General features: G+C 39.9%; 1 protein-coding gene and 2 long non-coding RNA genes across 8 annotated transcripts in view; 2 read left to right on the forward strand and 1 right to left on the reverse strand.

The window, feature by feature from the left end:
* Positions 1-16,812, forward strand: part of LOC110182825 (uncharacterized) — a 51,915-nt gene extending 35,103 nt beyond the window's left edge. The window contains exons 1-5 of one of the 3 annotated variants that reach the window (XR_002319585.2): positions 12,190-12,510; positions 15,536-15,612; positions 15,667-15,906; positions 16,044-16,178; positions 16,245-16,812. This is a non-coding gene — a long non-coding RNA (uncharacterized LOC110182825). Of the gene's footprint in view, positions 1-7,849; positions 7,917-12,189; positions 12,511-15,535; positions 15,613-15,666; positions 15,907-16,043; positions 16,179-16,244 lie in introns of those variants that run through there. The other 2 variants (XR_015273565.1, XR_015273564.1) reach the window with 2 other exon arrangements.
* On the forward strand, positions 7,980-8,727 carry LOC147644727 (uncharacterized). Of its 2 annotated transcripts, none has more exons than XR_015273566.1 (2): positions 7,980-8,199; positions 8,250-8,727. It is a non-coding gene; the product is annotated as an uncharacterized LOC147644727 (long non-coding RNA). The 2 variants fall into 2 exon arrangements; XR_015273567.1 differs by having other exon boundaries at positions 7,983-8,199; positions 8,347-8,727.
* Positions 9,797-12,056, reverse strand: Tif-IA (RNA polymerase I-specific transcription initiation factor RRN3 homolog Tif-IA). Of its 3 annotated transcripts, none has more exons than XM_086841260.1 (5): positions 11,885-12,056; positions 11,078-11,813; positions 10,588-11,010; positions 10,107-10,532; positions 9,797-10,044 (listed from the first exon to the last, which is right to left on the reverse strand). In XM_086841260.1, the coding sequence occupies exons 2-5, from the start codon at positions 11,773-11,775 to the stop codon at positions 9,819-9,821; spliced, it is 1,773 nt and encodes a 590-aa protein (XP_086697386.1). In that variant the 5' UTR covers positions 11,776-11,813; positions 11,885-12,056; the 3' UTR covers positions 9,797-9,818. The 3 variants fall into 3 exon arrangements, with proteins under 3 accessions (XP_086697386.1, XP_086697388.1, XP_086697387.1); XM_086841262.1 differs by having other exon boundaries at positions 10,588-11,029; positions 11,885-12,051; XM_086841261.1 differs by having other exon boundaries at positions 10,588-11,029; positions 11,078-12,056.
* Positions 16,813-17,084: the final 272 nt, after the last annotated feature.

Consider the following 17,084-nt stretch of genomic DNA (forward strand, 5'->3'; position numbering starts at 1 on the left):
TGCCGGGTTTGTAAAAAATTTTGGCGCCGGACTCGTCGATGCGAGCTTTCCATCTTTTGATTTTCGCATTCGGATTTAACTCCGATACTGCGAATGTCAATGGTTGATGATCAGTAAAGATATTTATGTCCTTTACTGCATATAAGTAATGACGCAATTTGGCCAACGCCCAAACTATTGCTAACAGCTCCCTTTCGTTGGTAGCACAGTTAACTTATCTGTCCTTCAAGGTTCTCGAAATCATAGTAATGGGTCGTCCCTCTTGGGATACACCGCGCCTATGCCGTATGCTGAGGCGTCTGTCGTTAGATCAATGCCTTTTTATAGTCTGGGTACCTGAGAATAACATCCTCTGAAGCCAGAATGTTATGCAGCTTATGAAAGGCCAGCCGGCTCGCTGAACTGCACCTGTATATTGTTGGACCTGTGTCTGCTGACACTACCGTATTCCCCTTTCAGGATGTCCGAAATGGGCCTGGCTATTGATGCAAAATCTTTAATAAAGAATCTATAATTGCTGGCTAGGCCCAGGAATGATCTAACTTCGAACACTGGAATTCCTGAATGGCCTTGATTTTTTCTGGGTCAGTGGTAGCGCTGGTGACTTAAAACTCAAAAGGCTAACGCTTTTTTTAAAAAGCTTAGACTTCTGCGTTGATACCCTCAAATTAACATCGTAAAGACTTTTGAGAACCCAATTTACGTGCTGGATGTGGGTATTTTCATCCTCTGAGAATATAACATCATCAACATAAACGTAGCAGAATTTGCCGATTTGCTCTCGCAGTATGTCGTTTATAGTTCGTTGGAAAATGCTGGCGACGTTTTTTTAGTCCAAATGGCATTCTGCGAAACTCGTACTTTCCTCCGTTAACGGAAAAGGAAGTTTTTCCACGGTCGACTTCAAATCGAGTGTTGTGAAGTATTTGACTTTGCCTAAATTCCCTAGTATCATAGAGATGTTTGGCATAGGGTAGCGATCAGGAATTGTCCTCTCGTTCAATTTGCGAAAGTTTGATACGAGGCGCATTTTACGGTTGCCCGTTTCGTCGGTGCCCTTTTTGTCTACTGCCCATATTGGGTTATTGTAGGGGGATTTTTACTTTTGAATTATGCCACTTTTAGCAGCTCTTGAATTTCGCCACTGACGAAGTCGACCGCCCCTATTGGGTAAGGGTAGAGGCATAAATGGGCTCTTCATCATCCGTTCTGATGGTGGTTACCACCGATGTGTTGTAAGGTAAAGCCTTTTTTCCTGTCGCGGAGCTTTTTCTAAAATGCATTTCTAACTAAAGGTGGCGCATCTGAGCATTCCACTTCAGTTAAATTGACATCGGGACACGAGTGGAAATCAATTTTCTTTTCTCCATTGCCCCATCTGAGGTGGCCGGAGGCCAGACACAGCTATGCCCCTGCCTGTTTATGTAGGTCGAGGACGATGATCGCATTAAAGGAAGACAAGTCGGGTAAGATGAAACCGTGGCCTTCAAATTGAAAAGTGGCACGAAGCATTTCCTCGTGATTGTGGTGACGCCGTGGGACGCTTTTCAATCCTTCATGTGGGCAGATGAATTTTTTTGCTGCGCCAGTGTCAATAAGAAGTTTCATATTTATCCCCGCTACTCTTCGTCTGATGACGAGTAGCAAAGATTTTCCCCTAAAAAATGAATGGCATTGGAGTCGTACTCACAGATGGCGTCATCCTCAATTTCTTGAGCCGCGCTGGAAGCTGCAATGGTGTATGTTTCACTAGTTTTCTCGGTGCAATGTGGTTGACCCTTTGCCTTTTCTGTGGGCCCGATTTGTCGGACGCAGCCGGCTTCCTATTTTGGTATGCCGGCGCCTGTGATGGTTTTAGCATGCTAGACATTGAAGGGTCAACCTCTATGGGCTCTGGCGTGTTTTCACGACGCCTGTAGCTATGTGGAGCGTAGTGCACCTGAGCCTTATGTTCTTTAGTGAAGTGTGGGCTTTTGCCCGCACTTACTTGAGAGTGTGCTTGATAGGAAGTTTGTTGGCGTTCTTGAGCCTTTGGAATTTGCTTCCTATCCCTATCTTCCAGACTATTTGCAAACGATGCTGCGAACGTGTATCTTTCGTGGTTTGATTCCACCTCTTGAGCCAATGCCAACGCAGTTGGCATGTCCTTCGGCTTTGCCGAGAAAAGGACATCGGAGGGGCTGCGCTTAAGGCCCGATATAAATATACGGAGCGCATCATCCCGGAAGTTTTCGCATAAGATTCTTGCCGCCGACTCTTCGTACCACATGTATGTGAAATTGAGACGGTCTATGATCGCATCGAAATTCAATATAGTTCCAAACTAGGATAGCCCTGCATCGGCAGGGCCTCTTATTTTACTCCTAATTATTACAACCGCCTGGTAGTGGCGTGAGCTATTTACGTATTTTTAAATATAAAATATGCGGCTACTGCCGCTTGCCGCCAAGAGACGTATGCCTCCTGTGTCCCCGTAAATTCGGGCATGCATTTCACAATATCGCCAACGATATCAATGGGCTTGTATACTTTGATTACAGGAGCTGCCGCCTGTGCGGGTGCGATTTGCACCGCTGCAACTTGAGTGGCCCACTGCGCATTTCCTTTTCCCTGCGCTTAGCTTCGCTGACCGGCTCCGTTAGGGCTTGGTTAACGGCGGCCTGAATTACAGCTTTAAGCTGTTCTGGTTGAGGTTGAAGAGAGTCAAATTGCACTGGTAAAGGAATGACCGCTCAAGCTATTTTGTCCATGGAGGCCGTTGGCACGGCCAGGGGTATGGAGGGACGGAGCCGCCGCCTTAGCAACTATGTATGTGAGCTCGTCGAACCAAGCTGCCGCCTTGTCAAACAGTGTCAAGGTTAGGGGTACGCGGGAACAGAGTTTCCGCTACTATAAACAAAGAAGTGAAGAATAACCAATTGCCACATACATAAATGCATATGCGGCTGTATTGGGTTCACAGCAGTGGAGTGGGGCAATAAAAAAATCAGTACTGCGAGACAAATATCAAGAATTTTTGGTATAAGCAAAAAACACAACTTTTCCATTTTGACTGAATTTATTATTGCAAATTACTGTAGTGTAGCAACTTATACAATAGTGAGCGGAGGAGTTCATTGGATTATTACAAAAGTGTAAGAAGTGAAGAAGTAACAAGTGGCAGGGAGTTTAGTTAGTGTTTAATAAATTTTCCTTCTTGGTAGGTCCGAGGAATGAATCCTTTTAAGTCTGCGCCTTGCCCGCCGAGACGCAAGTCTCCTGGCTAGAATGTTTGGGTGAGACATGAGCTTATTTTTGTAATGTTCGGCTTGTTCATTGATAATATCCCATAACAAGGGAACTTTAAGGTCCCTCGCTAGGTCAGTGTTCCGAATAAACCACTCAGCACCAGTAATTCTCCGCAGGAACTTGCTTTGGAAGACCCGGATGTAACTCAGATTAGATTTGGCCGCTATGCCATAAACTTGAATCCCATATCTCCAAGTAGGGGCAAGTATGGACTTGTATATCTGGACCTTATTCGCCAGACTCAGGTGATTATTTGCCTTTAGGAGCCAGTACAGCCTTCTGGCTTTATCCTCCAATGAACGCCTAACTAACCTTGTATGCTTGGCGAAGGTTAATCTAGTGTCCAGGGTGACCTCCAGGTATTTATAATCTCTGACCTGCTCAAGAAGCTCTCCATGCAGGAACAGTCCAGGGCACGACTCCTTTCTGAGGGAGTGCGTCACTACAGCACACTTTGCCGGATTAATTGAAATGTTCCAGCGACAGGCCCAATTCTCAAACCTTTTGAGGTATAGCTGAAGCATATCAGTGGCGTCATAGATACAGTTGGATCTGGAGAGGACAGCAGTATCGTCAGCAAATGTGGCCAGCATAGAATTATGATCATGTCCCGTGGACTTCGGCATGTCATGAGTGAACAAGCTGTACAGCGTCGGTCCCGGCACGCTTCCTTGGGGAACTCCAGCCTTTATCGGCCTTAGAGAGGATAGGGTACCGTCCTGAACCACTTTGAATGTCCTTTCAGAGAGGAAGCTCCTAACCATTTCGAACAGTTGTGGGTTTAGTAATGGCTTGAGTTTATAGAGTAGCCCTGGATGCCACACCCTATCAAAAGCCTGCTGTATGTCCAGGTAGGCAGCCACCACGTATTGTTTAGAGTGAAACCCCTCGAGTATATACTCAACAACACGGTGCAGCTGTTCAGGGGTGCCATGCCTAAGTCTGAACCCAAACTGAAATTTGGGAAGAGCGTTCATTGCCAACTGAGACTGACGTAATCTTCTAAGGATGCATCTTTCCAGCAGCTTACCAAATGTGGAAAGGAGGCTAATAGGCCGATAACTGTTTAGGTCCTCGGGTGGTTTCCCAGGTTTAAGGATCATTACAATCCGAGCACTCTTCCAAGCCTTTGGGAAGTAGCTCAACCTCAGGGAAGCATTGAAGATGAGTATAAGGTATAGCAGTGCTCTAAGAGGTAGCGTTCGTGCAATACGATTATCAATTTGGTCATCTCCAGGGGCTTTCTTGACATTTAACTTTTTTATGTCCTCCTTAACCTCCTGCACAATTATAGGTGGCACCGGAAGCTCCATTTGGTGTGTAATCGCAAGCTTGTCAGCCACAATCTGTTATCTCCGGACAGAGGCTGTTCCGAAGGGAGTAAATCTATCTTCTAGACTTTGAGCAAAAGCTTCAACTCTGTCTTGTGTTGATCTTGCCCATGTACCATCCTCTGTTTTGATTGGAAACTTGGGAGTAGCTTGCCTTTTATAGGATCCAGTCAGCTTCCAAAGGGAATAGTTGGAGCTCGCATCAGCTGTCACGGTTTCCAGCATGCGATCCGTAGCTTCAGCCTTGAGTAACGACAATTTTTTACGTACTCTGTTGGAAATCCTCCTGAACAATCTGTTGATTCTCATGTCGGATGTGCGGATGTACTCTCGCCTAAGCCTCTTCTTCAGCAACAGCAATCCCTCAACTTCAGAAGAGAGCACACAATGACGCCTTGCCGTAAGAGAGCCTGGAGACACCGGAGGGGCCGCAACTGCAGCAGCCTCCCCAATCCTTGTAAGAAGGATGTTAATGGCTGAATCCACGTCCTCCTTCGTGTTTAGGGAGGTGGAACGCTCAAGGGAGTTATCCAGTGAATCTTGGAAGGCGGAGAGACAAAATCCAGGTTTCAGCAGGCTGGATCTAGAGACAATGGTTGTAGGAGCAGACGCAAATGTTGCTACCAGCGGCAAGTGATCAGAGCTAAGATCATGCTCGTTCCTGATGGAAAGCAGGTTACTTGTAATCGATTTGTAGATAAAAAAGTCAATGCAGGACGGGGTGGCCCTAGAATTGGATGGAAAGCACGTAGGGCTTCCAGTTGCTAGAATTTGTGCTGAAGAATTCGTAATAGCATCATGTAGAGCGCTCCCTCTACCGTCGGCTCTGTAGCTACCCCAAAGTCGATGTTTTGCGTTGAAGTCCCCGCCTAGGATGAACTTATGGCCCAGTTCTGAAAGGAGGTGATCAAATTCAGCACTAGTCCAACCTAATGAAGGAGGAAGATACGCTGCACCAATCAATAGCTCTCCACTGCTAGATGAGATCATGGCGGTAGTTAGTTGAACTTTCCAATCCCTGACAACATGAAGTTGGTAATAGGAAATTCCTTCCTTGATCAGAATGGCTGAGCCACCTCGGCGAGTATTGCCGGGGTGGTCAGCTCTCAGGCATTCGAATCCTGCAAGAGTAAAGTTGATTCCAGGGTGTAAATAAGTCTCCGCAATTAACATGATGTCAATTTTATGCTGTAGAGTAAATATAAGCAGCTCATTCGCATTTGATGCCAGGCTGCGGGCGTTCCAGAATCCAATGCGGAGATCATTAGTCATAATGGGCACTATATCTGGGAATTGTCAGAGAGGATCCTCCCTGAATCTGGTTCACATTCTGGGCTATTGCTGCCACTGAGAGGGATAGCTGAGCGACCACCCTTGATGCTCTTGCATCATTTGGAACAAACTCAACAAGTCAGGAGTGGAGGCAGAAGGAGCAACATGCGCAGAGGAAGGAGCACGGACTCTAGTTCTGGATCTCGCTCTCTTGCCATTACCAGGAAGGTTAGGAAACTCCGTGTTATAGTTGTTTGTATTCCAGTTACGAGAAGACGAGTCCATTTGAGAAATAGGCTTACTACGTTGCCCGATAACATCCGCAAAGGACAGTCCATTGCGGACAGCCAAGGACGGGATAGATTGGTTTTGACATCTAGAACTTGGTTGTCGTGGAGCAGCAAGGTTAATCCCAGATCGACGATTGTTCAGTTTGAGGGAATATACAGGACAAGCTCGATCATAAGCCGCGTGATTACCCAGGCAGTTTACACAAATGAGGTCGTTGGTAGTCTTTGCCAAGCACAGAATAGAACCAGTTGGGTGTTCAAGTGAACATCGTCCACACACGGGCCTCTTTAGACAGTAATTTTTAGTGTGGTCGAAGTCGAAACACCTGAAGCATTGCCTCAGAGTATTATTCTTTCTGGGTACTTCAATTGATACTCGCATTCGGCCAACTCTAGAAATCTTGAAAACGTCCCTGTTGTTGGGAGCTGGGGACAGGTTTAGGAACCATATATTCTGTTTCGGCTGGGCATTGATACTTCCATCAGAGTTGACTCGATGAGGAAGCCTCGACTTCGGATTGTACGCATTGACAACCGAGTGGCCTTGCTTTTTAAACTCTTGGACAATCGTGTCTACAGGAGTTGAGGCAGGTAGATTACGCACCACTATACGGAACGTTTAATCCTCGTCTAGGCAGAAATGGGTATACTCAACATTATGAGCATTAAGCAACTTGAGTATCTGGCGGTGGGTGTTAGAATCCTTTGCGTAAATTCTGACATCCCCAGCAGGAGACAATCGAAATTCAAAATCATCAGATGGGATAATGGGGGATAGGAAGGCCTCCAAGGCATTAATATCAACGACATCTGGAATTCTAATGGGCCTTGGTTTCTTGATTTTCAATGGGGAATCTGGCTTTGTATTGACCGCATCCTTCACTTCATCGACTTCCACGATGTCATCATCATCAACGCTCATCAGCGAGGCAAACTGATTATGACCAAGTGGAGTATTTGGCTGCTGAGAACGTGATACAGTGGGCAGTTGCGAAGCTATAACATTTTTTAACTGCGGCGCCTGATTTTGTCGTCTTTTGGGCTGCACCCGCTGCCAATCAATAGTGCTCGACTTAAAGACATGGTTGATTCCTTTAGTTTTCCATTCGGGAAGGTCAGCGACAGTACTCTGGGAGGATCCAAGGGTTTTCTTTGGCTGGGCACGTTTGAGAGCAGCGCTGCGGAGCTCAGCCGCAACGTCAATTGAGCTAGTAGGGGTAGCCGATCGAGAGTTGTCTTCGCGGTTTAACCGTCGAGATAGAGTAGCCTCCTCCTTATTCGAGGGGCCAGCTGTGGGTGGCTTCTGCATAGCAGAAACCACCAAGCCACAGCCGGGCAAGGTATCCTGCTTCGCACAATGAATACTGTTTTCTTTTTAAATTGTTTTGAAGAATTTTCCAAAATTAAATTTAGAAAAATTTAGTTGTAGATTCGATATTTCCGTAGTTTTTTTTTTTCCGAGCTAAATAAAAACGAGACGTCCCAACTGGTTGACAGTAAAGTCGAAAAAAAAATGATTTCACAATTTATGCATATCCAAACAGCTGAATTAAACGCCGATATTTAGCGAAATTAATTTAAATAAGATAATAATAATAAGATATCTAATATTTGTATTTATTCATTTCATTTATTCAATTAAAAATGCAAACAATGTCCAATCCGCAGGTTTTCGACCACGAATTGACTTTGGGGAGTGTACCCATAATAAATGTGTACGGGGAAATGTCCGGATGTAAGTAACAGTACTAGTTGGTATTAATAATATTTTAATATTTTGTCGATGTTTATCAGCCATAGTAGTGGCGATAGATAGCGATCGATGTTCTGACGTCTTCTTCAATTTGTATATAGATAAGGGAGCTCGCTATTTTTATAATGTGGATATCTAGTATCCGTTCTAGTGTTTTCAATTGGAATAAGGTCGGGATAAGCGGCCTGTCTTTAACTTTTAGCTGTAAAATCCTTTTTTATGTGCAATAGTCCGTGTTTTTAATACACTTTTATTAGTTCGGAATGTATGTATGTATGTATGTATGTAACGGAATCTTTAAACACTATTTTCAAGGGTTTCCAAATATCTGATAAAGTTGAAACTTTGCATACTTCTCAAGGACCGATGACAATGCAATAATTTAATAAAAATTTTTCATTATCCTCATTAGGATCGTCAGGATTGACAAATTCTTTTATAGATCCTCCGTAAAGGAGTAAGAGAGACAGAGCTGGCGCGCGATCTGCGCATGCATGCTGGACAAGCTTATGTAGCACTTAGTCGTGTAAGAACCTTAGACGGTATTCGCATTGAAGAACTTGATTGCTCAAAGTTAACAGGAAAAACCCCATGCAACAAAGAGGCCATAAATGAAATAATGAGATTAAGAAATAGTTCGTAAGATATTTCATAATTACATATCCGCAAAAATTGATTATTGATAAATCGAAATAAAGTACGAAAAAATAACTGATATCTTAGAAAATTTATAAAACACGCTTACCCACACTAAAAAATAGAAAATAAATATTAGTTTAGAAAAACTAAAAAACACGCTTTTATAAATAACCGAACTAAAAAGAAGAAAATAATTTATAATTACAAACTAAATTATTAAATTCAGAGCAATAGTATATAATTATAAACAAGATCACTAAATTCAGAGTTAAAAGCGTTGCCCTTAGAATAATTGTAACATTGATTATATATGCACCCCACGCTTTTAACTCTTAATTTAGTGATTAATTAATCCCAATACTCAGCAGGCTGGTTAACGTGGGCGATAGAGGAGTTAATCCGCCTTTCAATATTTATAGCTGAAAGCATCGGTTTCCTGCCTATATATGAGGAGTATTTGTGGAGATTCAAGACTTTCCTCACAGTCTCATGGCAAGCCAACTGTCTGTTTCAAAATTTTAGAATGGTCGCGTTTGGAGGGCCTTGGTGGTCTGCCTGTAGGATTGTTCAGGTGGAGTCTTTTTTTCTTTTCAGCCCGTTTATATTATAAATGGTTCTTGACTTATTATGAGACATTTCTGAAAGTTCCGACGCCGATCAACTATTGTAATGGCTAAAGTAAACCAATTGATTAATATTATCAATTCGTTTTCCGGGCATGATTAAAATTATGGACTCGATCAAACACGAACTTTTTCTAACGAAATTCTTCAATATAAAAGTAAAAACTACTAAGTGGCAAGCGTTAATTTTCCTCACAATTAGCTTTGCGTTGTTTAATTCTAGGAATCTTTTAAACTTCTGTTTGCATTTTGCAAAGAATTATTTGACAGCTGAAAACTTTAGGTTATTTTGTTTTTGTTATTTTATATAATAATTCTTGTTAAAATTTGTTGCTTTTTAACTCATATTAAAATCTCAAACATCATTTAATAGTATAAGACAAAAGAAAAATTGTTAAAAGGCTTCTGTCAATACTTTTTCAGTTTAAAAAATAATTTATATTTCATTTTTTATTTTGCAAAGAATTAGATGACAAACTGATGGAAATTAGGGCCTACTGTGACGAAATCAAGATAATTTGCAGAACCGCCAATTGGGAAAGATAACACGAAAGCTCCAAAAATCCCTATAACTATTCCGAAGAGCAAATAAAAAAAAAATTACAATAAAACAAGCAACTTTTTATTTCTTTAAGTTAATGGAAGATCCATAGTGACAGTCTTCGTCAAACTCCTCACTATTTGACAGCTCTAACAATTTCTGGCGCTTGTCTGCAACAATAAACTCGTCATCCTCTATCATTTCGGAGTCTCCACGTTTCCGAATATTAGGTAGTGTAACAGTCTGAACAACATCTGTTTCATTATCGTGATAGGCCAAATAAATGGGCTCAATATATTTTTTAGACCTAAAAAATAAAGATAAAACTTAGCAGTGGGTTTTTAAAATTTTAAAACAAAAAATACTTACAATTTAAGTAAGTACGGATCAAATGGAAAAATTGTTTCAAGCACTTCTTCCGACATGGATTTGTCATGACCGTAAACAGTGGCCAGTTTGCGACGAGCGTTACGCTCCAAAACCGTATGACAATACGCCAATTGATGTGTTCGCGTAACTCCAGCAAAGGCCGTAGCCACTGGGGCTAAACAGTATCGAAGCGGATTAAAGTGGCACATGGCAAGACGAGAAAGTTGTAGAGATTGAAGGAAGAGCAAATCTTTTTTACATCTTGTCAAATCACTGGCACGAAAGGCAATTAAATAGAAAATGCCTTGACATACTGAGAAAAATACCATGTTGGCTTTAAGTGAACAATTCTGGCCGTATTCATCAGAGTCGTCTATATAGGAATGTGCCCATTTACTTAACTCTTGAAGATAGAATGTTATAGTTCTGAAAAACAGTAAAACTTATTTAGTAGACATTCTAAGAAACAACCATTACTTACCCAAGTGGTAAAAACTTCGCGCGGGCTATAAAACTAGATAGGTACCCTACAGCTGTATGTCGAATTATAGCTGATGCATTTGGATTTTGAACTTTCTTCCAAAGCATTTGCAAAAAGCCTTCCCAATACACCGATCGAATACCACACACTTGAAATATGACGAATTGCACATGATGAATATTGTGACTTGGAAGTAAAAGTTCGTTAAACAAGTACAACAACATATGAAATACTTGACTTGCTGACAAGCTTTCTTCACGGCTCTTTGGTTCAATGCGACATTGCTCATCAAAAAACTTGTACAGCATTAAAAGGCATATATCTAGGGTATGACCGATAGGATGGTTGACTGTTGGTTGTTGGTTTTCGCCAGTCTCCACGTCGATTGCATCTCGGGGGGCATTAACATCTAAGACTAAAAGTCTGAAAAAATAGTTGTAAACTAGACTTAACTGCGTTAGATTGTATTTATAGTTCAGAAATTACTTACTTTTGCAGAACCAGCTGCAAAATTAGCTCTTTAAATATCGGCTTATATTCGATAAACCAAAGAACGTTAAACAGATAACCAGCCGTAACATGAGAAGGCTTCTTGAAGTACGGAAATTTTGAGGTTATTGCGTCAATAACTTCATCAAATGACATAGGTACAGCTGTGAGGATTCGATTGAGAGCATCATGAATTGTCTTTAAATCCATGTGAGCACGTTCCGATGGGCTACCATTAACCCAATCGGCTGAATCTAAGTCCGCGGGAATCCAGTGGACAATCAATTTGATTAAACCAATTGGTAAATACCTATTGTGGGTCACCATAACGTCAACGCAAAAATCTGTGTATGCTTGGATAATCACAAGATCTCGATTTTTCCAGTTAAGGGACATCAATGCTTCGACAAGGCTTATAAAATCTGGGGTCAAATGGTGAACTATCTGTCTGGCATCTGTGAAAACTTGCAAAAACTCATCATCGTCGAGATCAGATTCTCGAATAAAGTATGTAAACTCTTGGACAAAATGAAAATTTCCATCTTCCACAGCTACACGAATAGATTCCAAAAGACCTTTTTCTTTAGCAGTAGCAAATCGAACTTTGTTTGCGGCAGCAGTTTTGGCTCGTTCTCGATCAGCACCGGAAAACGGTTTTAAAATAGATGTAGCACCCGATTTGGTTGTATAAATAGACATCTTGCTCACCGAAAGCAAGCCTAAACACGGCAAATAAACTAGAAGTTATGTGGACATTAGATTACATTAGCAATGTAAAATTGTTTTTATAAAGAATTTGCGAAAACACCTTATTGAAGTTACTCTGTACAAAAATATCATTATAACATTAATTTGTACTTCCTTGTAAGTTCGCTTATATTTTGGAATCACGCTACTCTCAAATGTGACCGAGTTGAAAAACGTTTTTTGAAAAATAAAGAAAAGGTCCGAACTTTATTACGACACATACACACTACCTTGCATAACAAAAATTGATTTAGAAGTTAGTATTTATTCGTTTAAAGTTGGAACGCTTTTAATACTGTCTTCCCACACAGTCATACCGTGTAAAAAAATTGGGATTTTTTGCAAATGAGACACACCGATTCCCACAGACATGCATTTCATCCATCATCCAATAACAACTCAGATTTTTAAAGTGGCTTTTGTGCAATCATCTTCCAACTATTTTAGCCTGTTCAACAAAAGAAAATGTGCATATTGCGGCAGATTTTCTTATCACTATAATAAAATGAATTAGATAACGGGGAATTTGGAAATTCTCTAATGACTTTTCTCATCTTCAATGTTCCCTAAGGTTAAATTATTTTCCAAAGGCTTGGAAAAGTGCTTACATAATGTTGATCCCTAAACCTGGCAAACCTCCCGAGGACCACAACAGTTATCGACCTTTTAGCATCCTTTCCTCACTTGGTAAGCTTCTGGAAAGGTGCATCCTTAGGAGATTTCGTCAGTCTCCGAAGGCAATGAACGCTCTTTCTAACTTTCAATTTCGGTTCAGACTCAGGCACGGCACCCCTGAGCAGTTGTACCGTGCGTTTGGATATAGAGCTTTTTAAGCAGGTCAGGGTGTATAAGTACCTGGGGGTACTCGCAAAGCATACAAGTACAGATAGGCGCTCATGGAGGATAATGCCAGAAGGCTGTATTGGCTGCTGAAGGCAAACAATTACCTAAGTCTGGCAAATAAAGTCCGGATGTAAAAGTCCATTCTTGCACCCACTAGGTGATACGGGATTCAAGGTTATGGTATTGTGGCTAAAACTAATCTGAGTCGAATCCAGGTGTTCTAAAACAAGTTCCTCCGGAGTGTTCGGAGCAGACCGCTAACGCCTTATTATGCGCGCATGGGTGTTTGGCTGCACCTGCTGCGCTCTTAGCTCTTCTCTTTTTAATCTATTTCTCCCTCCCTCTTCTTCTTCAGTCGCCTTATCTTTTAAATTAAGCTACATTGTAAGCATATACATATATGTATTGAAGCTAAGCGTTCGATCGGTTGTTGCAGCTCCGACCAGAGAACAGACAAGAAAATAAATACAGCACAATGCAGTACCGCGTGTCATCAATTGGCCACTGTCATCAACGCGCCGACTGCGACTTCTACCGAGACGACGCTCTGCCCTCTGCGACTTCGAACGAATCGACCCTCTGCCGATTGCGAGTTCTACTACGACGCTCGGCCCACGATACACTTACGGCGGTAGTCTAGACGGCAGTCGTCGGCAGTATCATGGCCCGGCCGTTGAGAAATTTGTTGATGAAACATCGATGAATTGTTGATGGAACATCGATGTTTCATCGACAAAGCATCGATGAATTGATGATGAATTGTTGATGAATTTGTTCATGAATTGTTGATGGATCATCGATTTATTGTTGATGAATTTTTATTGATGACAGCCTAGGACATGCCCATGTTAAATAAGTCAACAGTTTGAATGGCCTGCCATCGATGAAAAATCAACAGCACCCCTTGACTGTTAATGAAACGTTGATTTTTTACGAATGGTGGAGATATAGCCAGTCAAAAAAGGAATATTTTTAGGACACGGTCGGATGCAGTACATGCTGCACATCACAGTTGTTTTCTGAAATTCAAAAACAAAATCTTTTTAATAACTAAAAAAGTATGGCTATAGCATGACGTAGCCATTTTTGAAAAACATTTTATCTTTAGCAAATGGAAGCACTTTGCAACAAAAAATTTTTTTAGTCGAAATTTTTTATTTAAAAATTTATAACTTTAAAACAAACAAAAAAGGAAGCTAACTTCGACATGCCGGTTTTTATCCCCTTGCATATAGAGCTTCAATGACTAGGAATCCATACAACACAAATTATATATATTTATGTTAAAAAACAATGAAGTAATACCTTCATTCATTTAATTCACCTATACATTTTATATTTGCAGTTTTACATTCACAGATTTGCATTTTACCTCCACATTTAACGATCGTTTTGTATGGCACCTATATGATATAGTAGTCCGATTTGCATGAAATTGGATACAAAATTTAGGACTAATAAAGATGGCTATTTCTCAAATTAGATAAAAATCTGTTGAAAACTCAAAAAGTTTTAATTTTATATCTTATTAATTTCTCGGTCGTTTCTATTGCAGCTATATAATATAGTAGTCCGATTTTTATAAAATTTTACACAAAACTGTAGAATAATATAAAATGGCTATATCTTATGTTTATATAATTTTTATTGGCATTAATTTTATTAAAAATTTAAAAAGTTCTAATTTTTAATTGTATTAATTTCTCGAGCGTTCCTATGGGAGCTGTATGATATAGTAGTCCGATTTTTATAAAATTTTACTCAAAAATGTAAAGTAATATACAATGGCTAAATCTCAAATTTGATCACATTCTGCCAAAAACTAACAATGTTATAATTTCTGTTGTAAAAATTTTCCGATCATTCCTATGGCAGCTATATGATATAGTCTTCGGATCCGCCCCGTTCCGACATATATACGAGTGAGAGTATATAGAATACTAACTACAAAGTTTCATTTAGATAGCTACAAAACTCGAAGACTAGTTTTCGTAGAAACGGACAGACGGAAATGGCTAGATCGACTCGGCTGTTGATCCTGATCAAGAATATATATACTTTATATAGTCGGAGGTGCCTCCTTCAGTGCTTTGCAAACTTCTGACTTAATTTATAATAACCTGCAAAAGTATAAAAATCATATCAAGAAAATCCTACGTCATACCATAGGGGACGTTATAGAGAAAGTTAAAAGTAACAAGAAAGGAAGCTAACTTCGGCACGCCGAAGTTTCTATACCCTTACAGATAGAAATTCTATGACTATGAATCCATACAATATAAATTATATATATTTGTATTAAAAAACAATGAAGTAATACCTGCATTCATTTCATTCACCTATACATATTATATTTGCATTTTTCCTCTACATCAAACGATCGTTTGTGTGGCACCTATATGATATAGTCGTCCGATTTTCTAAATTTGATAAAAATCTGTTGAAAACTGAAAAAGTTAAATTTTTTAATTGTATTAATTTCTCGATCGTCCCTATTTGATGAAAATCAGTTGAAAACTGAAAATGTTATAATTTTTTTTGTAAAAATTTTCCGAAAATTCCTATGACAGCTATATTATATAGTCGTGCGATCTGGCCTGTTCCGACATATATACGAGTGAGCGTACATAGAAGGCTAACTGTAAAGATTCATTCAAATAGCTTCAAAACTGAGAGACTAGTTTGCGTAGAAACGGACAGGCGGACATGGCTAGATCGACTCGTCTGTTGATCCTGATCAAGAATATATATACTTTATATAGTCGGAGGTGCCTCCTTCTCTGCGTTGCAAACTTCTGACTGAAATTATAATACCCTGCAAGGGTATAAAAAGAGACTAATGCGAACACTTTTACCCCTTCTCGTTTAGGCACAAATTTGCATCTTTCTTGATTTAGCAAGGTTGTTGTGCATCAGCTAGAGAACAATCAGGAATACTTATTTTTGGTAAAATCGAATACACTTATTGAAATACATTTAAAGCAATTTAGAATTTCACAGTACTTGGACTCTTTGCAAAAGGTGAACTGTAACAATATATTTCAACACAAGTTGGTTTCCTTGTATGCAAAGTATGATCGTACAAAACTATTGCCATTCTTACGGCGTTCAAAGGAGTACGTTATACAAGATGCATTGGAGATATGTAAACGAGAAGAATTTTATCTAGAGATGGTTTACTTGCTGGGTTGCATGGGCGGAGTGGAAGCAGCAGAAGCCCTTAATATAATAATTCATAAGGTAATGAGTATTATTATTAGAATTCAAGCGAGTTGACCGAGTTGACGGTTTAAAGACTTTAAAAAATCGAACGTTAAATTGGTTAACCCCTTATAAATAGGGTAATTCTCTAGAAATTTATTTTTGTTTTTTTGTAGATGAGAGACGTTGAAATGGCAATAGAATTTTGTAAAGAGCATGATGACAACGATCTATGGAATAGATGAATAAATGAATAAATGAATCCACTAAGCAACCTGAGATTATAACGAAAGTTTTGAATGGCATTGTGGGTAAGGAATATAGAGTTTGAATTTCAAATGTTTTACGTAGTCTACCTTCATTTTATTGCTTTTTAGATTTTGTTAACCCAGAAGTAGTGGTTAGTAAAATAAAGAAGGGCCAGACCATACCAAATCTTCGGGAATCTGTAATCAATATGCTATGGCACTACAATATCCAACAGGAAATGCTATCCACCGCTCAAAGAATGCAGCTTGATGATTATTTTGATACCCACTCCGAGGTGGTTTCATTGCACCGGCGCGGCCAACAAGTATCCCATGATCAATGCTGTGCACAGTGTCAATGTCCAATACTAATGAAAAATGATACCTTTAATTCCATAGTCGTGTTTAAATGTGGTCATATGTATCACGATCTGTGCAATCTTAGCAACGAGTACTGCACAGAGTGTCAAACGTGGAACACTAAGCCTACCAAAGTGGAATAGATCAGATAACCACAATTTATTGCAGTTGTCATTCTCATGTATGCAGTTCCAATTAAATATACTATAAATAATTATATTGTCCGTGTACTCGCCTTTAAAACTCAATTTACATAAATAGATAAGAAAATATAAATAATAAATCTGAATACACCCAAAATTTAAACAAAACCAGCAATAAAACAACAAAAACAGTATGGAATTTTTTTTCGATTTTTTCTAGTTTTTACTTTTCTAAGCAAAAACCTAAATACTGTACAGAGTGTGGCCAAATGGGAATTAACTTTATATAAAATTATTAGGGATAACACTATAATATAGAAAAGCATTGTACGGCCACAAAGACCATTAGTCGAATGGATTGAATTAGTCGCGACGCCACAAGTCTATGGGCTTTTATATCTTGATAAGTAAACATTTTTGCTAGTTCGACCCAATGAGGAGGTGCCTAGGGGTGATGGAAGTGATA

The sequence above is a fragment of the Drosophila serrata genome, unplaced genomic scaffold (genome assembly GCF_035046125.1).
Source record: "Drosophila serrata isolate PLE 108 unplaced genomic scaffold, ASM3504612v1 contig_112, whole genome shotgun sequence".
Lineage (NCBI taxonomy): Eukaryota > Metazoa > Arthropoda > Insecta > Diptera > Drosophilidae > Drosophila > Drosophila serrata.